The sequence below is a fragment of the Bufo bufo genome, chromosome 9 (genome assembly GCF_905171765.1).
Source record: "Bufo bufo chromosome 9, aBufBuf1.1, whole genome shotgun sequence".
Taxonomy (NCBI): domain Eukaryota; kingdom Metazoa; phylum Chordata; class Amphibia; order Anura; family Bufonidae; genus Bufo; species Bufo bufo.
Genome location: NC_053397.1, coordinates 27,924,465 through 27,935,043, shown reverse-complemented (window position 1 = coordinate 27,935,043; position 10,579 = coordinate 27,924,465). Strand labels below are relative to the sequence as shown.

Sequence of the window (10,579 nt, the reverse complement as noted above, 5' to 3'; positions counted from 1 at the left end):
ATAATGAGGTGATTCGGACTCTTTTGGCGTAAATTATGGGTTTTAGCTCGACAAAAAACGTTGCATGCAACTGTATTTTGTCCGGCCAACAGCCAGCGTTTGCGCCAGATCTTCTTGATGGAGATGTGAACGAGGTCATAAACACACAATGTGAATACACCCATCAATTATGTGTTATGTCAGAAGGGACAGCGCAGGGATGCAAAGTTTCTTAAACCTCAATCACCCCCCCCCCTTCTTTAAAAGGCACGCGGCAGTGACCCCGCTTTTCGCTAGTGTGCTCTTCAAAATCAAGACAACCACAGAACAGTGTTCTTACCGTTTACTTTTTTTTATTTATTTTTTCTTTGTACGTATTGAATTTGTTAACATAACGTAAAAGTGTAAAAACCCTAAGTATACATCAGTCACCTTCCGAAATACTAGCAAGCGAGATATTTATACACGACATAAAGGTCTTCAGCACTTAATTCGCCCCGGTTAAAAGAGTGCGTCTTCACATGTTAATTACACGGGAGAGCTTCTGGACTCGGTTCAGTAACAAGTCTCCTTTCTTTATCGTTTCCTGGTACTGCCAGTTCTTACTGTCCGGCCTGGAAGACAGAGCACAATGTCACACACTGCAGGTACAGGACAGTCTCATGCCGACAACCCTTCCGTCCGCTGATCTCGTTTAAGCCGTTAATCGTTCAAAAGATAAAAGGTAGGCGCCATACCATTCTTACCGCTGCACTAAATGACACTGTACAAGATGCAGCTCGATAATGAGGCCACAAAGTCCTATTTAACAAAAATAATAGGAACAGGACTAATGAAGCACAACAAATCGGACAATGATCAATAAGTTCCGGTTGGACACTTTACTACACATTTAAATACACTTAAAGGAGTTTTCCTACAAAGAACATTTATCTTGGTCTGATCGCTGGGACCCGACCCGTCTGAATAAGCGGCAGTCGTGCATGTCCGCAGCAACTCCATTCAAAACGGGACACGGGACCCCCCTGATCGGTGGGACTCCCAGAGATCCTGTGAATAAGACATCCGTGCTCTTCGTGGGAAAACCTCTGTAATAAGATGCCCGTTCGCCTCCCTCATACATTACCTGTTGGTTTCAACTATCCCATTCACTTTGTCTATCTTGCAGTGTAATCTCCCAGCTGCAATGAACCTGGAAAGTTCCCTAATGGGATAAACAAAGAGGTTAATCAGGCCTCATGTGATATACACAGTATTACCGTACTTCTCACACTGTAAAATGGCAGGTGGACTTTAGAGTGTCAAGTTTGGAATTTCTCGTCCTCTCTTCCAGCTACGAAAAGTTGTTTGTTAAGTGACTAAAACTTTGTATGCGCCTCTCATTGAAAAGAATCGGAATGGACCGACACGCCAAGCTTTGGTGCAATGAAACAGCCATTTATGTTTTAAGTGGCACATATTAATGAATTGTTCTTAGAGGGGAAATTTATCAACTCCTTTAGCATGTCGTCATTGAGACATGTCAGACAGGTTGTGGTGCTCGGTAATCCCAGAAGGCAGCAATACCAAAAATAACCTTATAGTTGTACCAATCTGACAATGGGTCATAATCTGAACTAGAGGTATTCTAGCTGTCATATTAGATGGCAAGCAAGTAATTTTTGTTAGGAAATCGAAGAAACAAGAAAACCATAGGCCCTTTTACTCCTGTCAAATAGGAGTGGGGGGGGGGGGGAATTAGAAAACATGGCAGCACCACACCTGTCCATAGGTTGCGTGCAGTATTGAAGCTCAGCTCATTCATCTCATTAGCAGCCATGTTTATCCAAACCTGGATAACCCTGGAAATGCTATACGTCTTTGCGTCAAACATCCCGCAGAAGAAATCTGTCTGCTTTAGAGTGTTCAAAAGGTCTCCCCTTTGGAGACACCCTAAGGGTCCGTTCACACAGGTTTAACAGCATAATTTTGGTGTGGACAGCCGCGCCGAAATTCAGTCGAAAACCCGCCAGCAGCCGCGTCCTTTCTGCCTCCCATTCAGGTGGATCTTTGGCGGAATATCAGCGTACACAGCGGTCTGCACCCAAATGGTGATGCAAAGCTGCTGTGTGAACGGGCCCTTACAATCCACAGAAGGCAAGTATAACAGAACCTTTTATGTACAATCCAGGTCAGGCTGCTTGAACATCCTAGTCCCACAAGTACTGGTGAAGAGAAGAAACGATACGTACTGGTCTACGAATTCTACTCCGACCCCAAAAGCCTCAGCCATGTAGCCTACAGTCAGCGAGCGGTAGGACTCCAGCAGTTGGCTGTAGGCCTGAATCCTCATCTCTCGGACATAGTATCTGTAATGAGGGGCAAAAAGCCAGTCCTTCTTCAGCTCCTGCTCCACAGCAGCTGCAAACGAGAACGAAACGTAGTTAGAGAAGACAGTAACAAACTACTGAATTTAGGTTCTGTTCACTATTAGCTTTTGCTTCCACCAGAGGGATACATCAGGCCTATTCCTCAACGTAAACCTCTGCAGGGGCAGCAACTGACTCCCAACAAAATCAAAATACACTGCAGTGTACATTTTTTGCGCCTCTCTGTAAAGGAAAGCTCGATGGACTAAGCTTTTCTATGCAGAAAATGGGTAGACTGACGAGGATCAGCCCGGCATGCACCAAAAGGACACTTACACACCAGGTGGTTACAGACACATTTAAGGAGGGGGGGGTCTGAGCTTCCTCAAAAAATGAGATGTGAGCGGAGCCCAAAGTGTATTCAAATACAGAATATAAGTGGGAAGCTATAAAACCCAGAGCTTCCACATGAAGAGAAGTTGGCTCTTACCCAAAGACTGGAAGAAAACAGAATAACGGCACTCGTACAGTGAGAACAGATACTGGCGGACTGTGGGCAAACTGTGCAACACTTCAAGGATCTCGGCACCTTTGATGACCTGGAATAAAAGGTAAATCTGTGTCATGAGAAAAATCAGTCCAAACCTATTGACCCGGTTCTCAGGATCTACGTAGATGCGGACACTGCCAGGAAGGCTGCGAGGCAGGAGTCCCACTAGTAGTGTTATACGGCAACCATCACATCGAACACCAACTCCAGATGGGTTGCTGCGGCTCTCTGCTCTTAGAGTCCCAAGCAGGGTATATGAAAAGGAGCCACCTGTTAGGGTTAACCCTTTCCTAGTTCTGGGAGCCAATGACCAGGTGTTTACACAGGCATCCTTAGCTCAATTATAGTGTGTCAACAGATTAAAATGGGACTGAGCTACGCCCAGGCCAGCAAAATAGTTGTGACGTCACTGGCCTGCGAGCATTGCAGCCTTTTCAAAACAGCCGATTGGTGGGGATCCTGGACCCCCACCAATCAGATGCTGATGATCAATCCAAAGGACAGATCAGTACTAAAAAGGTGTAGAACTCCTTTAAGTCTGTGGGAGTTCCAGGAACAGCCCAAAGGTTGGACCCCCACCTTTCAGTCATGCATGGTCTATAGGGCCTATGCTTACTGAATGGAGGCAGAGGCTAGTAAAAAGAGGACCGCTCCCCTCTCCTGACATGCCTGCCATCTGGGACATTCATGGCATATCTCAATTATGGAGCCCCAAAGTAGACAGAGAGCAGACTTAGTCCCATAGCAGTGAATGGAGTGCTGTGCACCCAGCCCACTGAGGTGAGACCTGCACCTATCTAACATTTAAGGCGTATCCTATTGATAGGTCATAAATGTCCCAGTTGGGACAAAAACCTTTAAAAAGGTGCCCTGTCTAGAGAAAAAAAAAAAAAAAAAAAATGGAATATTTCTTTAAAATAGCTTTCCTTCAAAGAACTCACTCTTGCCATGCTTATGCCACTTTAAGTTTAATAATTGACGGGTGCTTATAATATAAACCTGCACTTTACTGCAGAGGAACACCTGCTTTCTATATGCTTGTGTCTGAGATAAGCGGTGCATGGCAGCACTTATTGATTTCTCTGACCGAGAGCCATAATCAGACTTCATTTACCTTCTCTCTCAGGTCTGGTCGATCCAAGGCGATCATACTGACATAAACGGTGTACGTTACGAAGGTCTTGTAATCCATCAGCTCGTATGAGGTGAACGTGGAAACCGTGTCCAAGAAGAGCTCAGCCGCTTGCTTGAAGTCGCGAATGGCCACACAATACAGTCCCTGGTAGACCTTCAGCCGATTCCTCCGATCCCAGTCACCACCTTCTTCAATGAGACTATGAAGACATAACATTTAGATGTTAGCGATTATCTGGCCGATTCTCAGCAACTGCAAAGGGGCCTTTGAATATTCTGGCAAAGATAATCTTGATAAACAACATCTTTGCAAATGTGTCCTATCGCCCTAAGGCTACATTCACACGAACGTATTTTGTTTCAGTGTCCGTTCCGATTTTTTTGCGGATCGAATGAGGACCCATTCATTTTGATGGGTCCACAAAAAACACGGACAACACACCATGTGCTGTCCGCATCCGTATGTCCGTTCCGTAGCCCCTCAAAAAAATAGAGCATGTCCTATTCTTGTCCATATTGCGGACAAGTATAAGCATTGTTACAATAGAGCCGGAAAAAAAAAAAAAAAATGGATGTCACACTCCTCATGTGACACTGGCCTGACTCAAACACTATCAGTAGTGGTCTTTATGAAGAAAAAAAAAAATGTCTCATGCACACAAACGTATTTTCTTTCCGTGTCCGTTGCGTTTTTTTGCGTACCGTATGTGGAACCATTAATTTCAATTTATGTTTCCATATGTCCGTTCCGGAGAAAGATAGAACATGTCCTATTATTGTCCGCATTACGGACAAGGATAGGACTGTTCTATTAGGGGCCAGATGTTCCGTTCCGCAAAATACGGAATGTACACGAACGTCATCTGTATTTTTTGTGGATCCGCATTTTTCAGACTGCAAAATACACATGGTCGTGTGAATGTAGGCTAAGGGACACGACCGTATGCATTTTGCAGTCCACAAAAATAGATCCACAAAAAATACAGATGATGTCCGTGTACATTCCGTATTTTGCGGAACGGAACAGCCAGCCCCTAATAGAACAGTCCTATCCTTGTCTGTAATGCGGACAATAATAGGACATGTTCTATCTTTCTCCGGAACGGACATATGGAAACATAAATTGAAATGAATGGTTCCACATACGGTACGCAAAAATAAAAACGTAACGGACACGGAAAGAAAATACGTTTGTGTGCATGAGCCATAATAGTGCCCTGAAGGAATAACCCAGCAGGGGACTATGTGCAGCTGCAAGTTTTTTTTTTCATAAAGACTACTACTGATAGTGTTTGAGTCAGGCCAGTGTCACATGAGGAGTGTGGTCCAGGAAATACGGTTTCAATGGATCCGCAATCCGCAAGATGTGGCCAAAGATAGGAGATAGCGGCGCAATAGACACGGACCTGGAGCACACGGGGAAGACCTTCTATGCGTTTCCGGGTCATGGCCTCTGCAGACCACAGACCTATTGAAGTCAATGGGTCCGCACGGCATTGCGTGGTGCACACAGCCAGTGTCCGTGGTTTGTGGTCCACAAAACAAAAATGGCTGCCACACGTACATGTGAATACATCCTCATCAGCTACACAAGCAATGCACTAAATACTCATCCGCAACACAAGAACATTTTATTACCCCTCGTCTCATACCTTCGAGCCTTCTCGGTGTTCCTTGTGATGAGGTCATTATCCATATAAAACAAGCCAATCCTCAGAAGGTAAAAAACGATGTCTAGGCGATGTCCAAGTGCCACCGTCTTGTCATAGGTCTTCCGAAACGCAGTCAGCGCCCCTTCCTGCAACACAAAATGACAGGAGGATTAGGGCAGGCGGCAGCCCAGGCGAAATGAGAAAATACTTAAAGATACAACCTCGTTCTACAGCGGCGATTGCTTAGAGTACGCCAGTGTTACCCCGACAGGCAACCTATTAAACCATAGCTCTAGCAGGGCCTGGGGACAGATACTGGTGGCCCCCCAGCTGCAATGGTAACCCATCAGAGCTTTGCGAGTAACAGAAGTAAGCCTAAATTCCTCTGTTATAGATCAAATGCCATGGTCACTATTGACCGTGGCATCTAAAGGGTCAAACTGCTACAATAAGAACGTTCTTCAATCCCAGTCTTATGGCAAAATCAAGACTATAGAACAGGCCGGCTGTAGCCGCTGAGCTCACAGATGAACTGAAGGCACCCGCATCATCACATTGACAAAAACAGGTGTCATGGTGCGGGAACAGAGAGCTACCAAGGATATGCCTTTTCATCCTTGTTCTTTAAGGGGTTAAAAGAAGTGTAATACTAAACAGTACCCATTCAAGAATGGATGACCACATAACATATGACTGTACTGTATCAGCAGGTCCAGAACAGAGGTCACTGCTAGTGTTGAGCGACCTTGTTTTTTTTAAGTTCTGCGTCCAAAGTTGGGGTCATCGAAGAATCCCAATATGGATTCCGCTACCTCGGACCATAACGGAATTCTTCGATAACCCGAACTTTGGACGCAGAACTTAAAATACAGGTTCGCTGAACACTAATCACCGCCTCTCCCCTCCATGAAGGCCATGTGCCCTTTACCGGCTTACCTTATCACCGATCCTACACAGATACTCTGCCCGTGCCATCATGGCATCTCTGATCTCGCTCTCGCCCAGGTTCTTATCCGCATCCTCCAGCACATCATCCAGCCGCTTCATTTCCACCTCATTCGCTTTCTTCATCTTATTTAACAGGTCTGTATCTACCTGCCAATCCAGCTGCTTGCACAGGCCCTCGTAGTAGGGAGCCATGTCTGAAAAGAGACGACAATCGCGTCAATGCATATCAAGGAGCTAAAACTGCCCCCAAAAATCAGGTCAACCTCATCTGTCAATGGGGGGCCGATGTGCAATAGGGTTTTCTAGTATTTTTCTTTAGTAACTAAATCCCAGTTATTACACAAAGAAAACCTGCAATTTTCAGATGGACTTTGTTGCAGTTTCTCATGGTCAGGGCCCATTCAAACGATTTGAGTCTGCCTCCATCCATTCATTTGCGAAATGGATCTGGACCCATTAATTTTAATCGGACCGCAAAAGATGCGGACAGCACACCGCGTGCGATCCGCATCCGTACTTCCATTCCGTGGTCCCGGAAAAAGGATAGAACATGTCCTATTCTTGTCCGGACAATAATAGGTATTTCCATCATAAGGCTGGCCTTTCCGCAAAATGAGGAACGCACACGGCCGGTATCAGTGTTCTGCAGATCCGCAGTTTGTGGACCACAAAAAAAAAAAAAAAAAAAAAGGGGCGTAAAATCGTCTGAATGAGCCCTTATTAAGATGTCTGCTTGCTGTCAGTGAACAGGCATGCCCGATGCGGCACACATGCCTGCTGTCTGGCTGAAATAAAAGCGACAGATCGCTGCCAGACCCCATTATAGTCCATAGGGATGAACAATGAACTGTAGAATCTGGCAAACAGCCTCCCAGATCCGCTGGTGCAAATTTGCATATTTATCCTGATGGGGGTTGTGTATCATGAAGACAAGGGTGAAGCTATATGGGCTGCAGAGGATGCACGCGGGCCCTGGTGCAGTGAGGAACCAATATTTTCTCCGCCACGTAAAACGCCCCCAGTATTATAAATGGCACAAGATACATGTAACCATAACATGCTTCAAGTGACGTCTCTTTATACCTGAAAGCTGGCTCAGCCTATTTGGGAACATCCCCGCCCTGCCTTTTACCAGAAGGAAGAAAAATAAATAAATAAGAAGACACATATGTGAACTGTCGTGTTTTTTTTTTTTTAAGGTGCGATTTGGATCTGCAACACACGCTGGACCGTAAAAAAAAAATAATAAATTTGCTGACATGTCAGAAGTGAGTTGCAATCATCTTTCACTGAAGCCTCTGCAACTTGTGATCCAGCAGGTGTGAAAACTATTAAAGGGAACCTGTCACCGGGGTTTTGTGTATAGAGCTGAGGACATGGGTTCCTAGATGGCCGCTAGCACATCCGCAATACCCAGTCCCCATAGCTCTGTGTGCTTTTATTGTGTAAATTTTTTTTTTATTATACATATGCAAATTAACCTGAGATGAGTCAGAGCTTGAAAATATGACTCTTCTCTGGTCACACTCTTATGTAAAAAAAAACGATTTGATACATATGCAAATTAACATAAGAGTCATATCTTACTTGTGTGACCAGAGAAGAGTCATATTTTCAAGCTCTGACTCATCTCAGGTTAATTTGCATATGTATAAATAAATAAAAATTTACACAATAAAAGCACACAGAGCTATGGGGACTGGGTATTGCGGATGTGCTAGAGGCCATCTAGCAACCCATGTCCTCAGCTCTATACCCAAAATCCCGGTGACAGGTTCCCTTTAAGTGACACAGTATATGACATCACGCAACCACATTCGCAGTCATAAGGCTACTTTCACACTGGCGGCAGAGTGATCCGGCAAGTACTTCCGTTGCCGGCAAAACGTATGGCAACTGATGGCATTAAGTAAGACTGATCAGGATCCTGAACAGTCAGAAAAATGCATTGAAATGCCGGATCCGTCTTTTCGGTGTCATCCGGCAAAACGGATCCGGCATTTATTTTTTTCACCGGAAGGAGGGATCCAGCATTCCGGTATTTTGAACGCCGGATCTGGCACTAATACATTCCTATGGAAAAAAATGCCGGATCCGGCATTCAGGCAAGTCTTCCGTTTTTTTGGCCGGAGATAAAACCGTAACATGCTGTGGTTTTCTCTTTTGCCTGATCAGTTAAAAAGACTGAACTGAAGACGTCCTGATGCATCCTGTACGGATTGCTCTCCATTCAGAATGCATGGGGACATACCTGATCAGTTCTTTTCCGGTATAGAGCCCCTGTGACGGAACTCTATGCCGGAAAAGAAAAAAGCTACTGTGAAAGTACCCTTACTTGCAAGTATGGCGAGCGTCACGCAATTAAAGGGAGTTCACCAACTTTCCATGTTCTGCACTGCTTGTATGGCCGTCCTGCACACAACCATAACGGTACCTTTGTTGTTTTAGTCCGATTTTCTAAAGCTGCAAAAACAAGGCTATAATGATGTGCAAAGGAGGGCTCGCTAGTGCGCAGGGGCGGCGTTCTGGCTGCGAGTGCCCAGGCCCCTCGGCGTTTTGTGCTCCTAATTCCTCCCCAGCCCTGTAACCATTTACTTATGGTTACATTTATGTTACGCATTTATATAGCGCTACTATATTCCGCAGCGCTTTACAGACATTATCATCCAACTGTCCCCAATGGGGCTCCCAATCTAATCCTCTTCCGTCCTCCTCTCCAGCTCCCGAGATCCTGCACGGCGGGCACGCCAACCACTCGGGGCATCGGCTTCGTGCTCACTGTTGCAAACTAAGCCCATGCCCGGGGGTGAACGGTGCCCATGCCCTGGATCTCAGGAGTACGTACGACGATTACAGGGCTGGGGAGGAGTTAGGAGCGCAAACCGCCAAGGGGCCTGGGCACTCACAGCCAGAGCACCGCCCCTGCGCACCTGCCAGCCCTCATTCGCACGCCATTATAAAAGGTTGTTTTGGCAGCTTTAGAAAATCGGTACCGTTACGGTCGTGTTCGTGCAGGAAGGCAGTTTAAGCAGTGTAAAACGTGACAGGGACGCACGGCGACTTGGGAAGCGACACGCGGCCAATTCATGCAGCGTCGTCGCGACAAATGGAGATGCATCGCAACATGTAAGTAGCTGAAACACGACAATGACATGGAATCCAAAAATGTCAGATTTCTGCGACATTGAGCCGCGGGGCGGTGCATCTCTATCAAGGACATTGCACATCCCTGGCCATTGGCATCTAAAATCAGTGTACACCTAGATGTAGGCTGGCAGGGCATACTGGGACTTGTAGTCCTATAAGACTCTGTTAGGTAGGTAGAACACATGACCCAGTCTCCACACCGGCGGCCACTTACTATTGTGGGTAATGGCCTCCATGAGCTCAGCACGGAGCCGCACATCGCCGCGGGTCTCAGGCAGGCCGAGGAGGAACTTGAGCTGGGCGATACGCAGGTCCGGGTTTTTGGGCAGCCCCTCTTCTTCCAGATTCTCCAGCGGCATCTCTGTCTGCTCCGGGCACCGGGATCTGCTCAGTCACCGCTTCCGCCGGAAGCTGCCGCTTTACAATGAGGCCCGGCCGGGAAACACAGCGGCCACTAGCGACGGCGGCCTGGAACTGCAGCCCAAAACAACACAGCGTCACCTGCTGCGGGCGTGCACCTACTCAACAGCCGGCTAATAAAGCAGTGACACCTGCTGGTCGCGTCCAGCATGGCACATGAGAAACGGATCGAGCGCGTAGTGACATCTAGTGGGCAAAGGTAGTAATGCAATCTCGTTGTAAAGCTGACCAGAGATGGGACAGAGGTAGATTTCTTTAGAAATATGCAAAAAAAAAAAATCTAATATGTATCAGTGATCAGTTAATTATAGCAGGACACCGTGCTCCATCTTCATTTCATGCATTATCAATCTTGCCACAATAGTGTCACCATGATTGATGAGGTGGCATTCCTGGAGGTG

General features: G+C 46.3%; 1 protein-coding gene across 1 annotated transcript; it reads right to left on the bottom strand.

The window, feature by feature from the left end:
- Window positions 1–315: 315 nt before the first annotated feature.
- PSMD6 (proteasome 26S subunit, non-ATPase 6) lies at window positions 316–10,182 on the bottom strand. Its single transcript, XM_040407458.1, has 8 exons — window positions 9,973–10,182; window positions 6,600–6,805; window positions 5,664–5,809; window positions 3,992–4,211; window positions 2,818–2,926; window positions 2,211–2,379; window positions 1,106–1,183; window positions 316–593 (listed from the first exon to the last, which is right to left on the bottom strand). The coding sequence occupies exons 1-8, from the start codon at window positions 10,115–10,117 to the stop codon at window positions 497–499; spliced, it is 1,170 nt and encodes a 389-aa protein (XP_040263392.1). The 5' UTR covers window positions 10,118–10,182; the 3' UTR covers window positions 316–496.
- Between the last annotated feature and the right edge of the window lie 397 nt (window positions 10,183–10,579).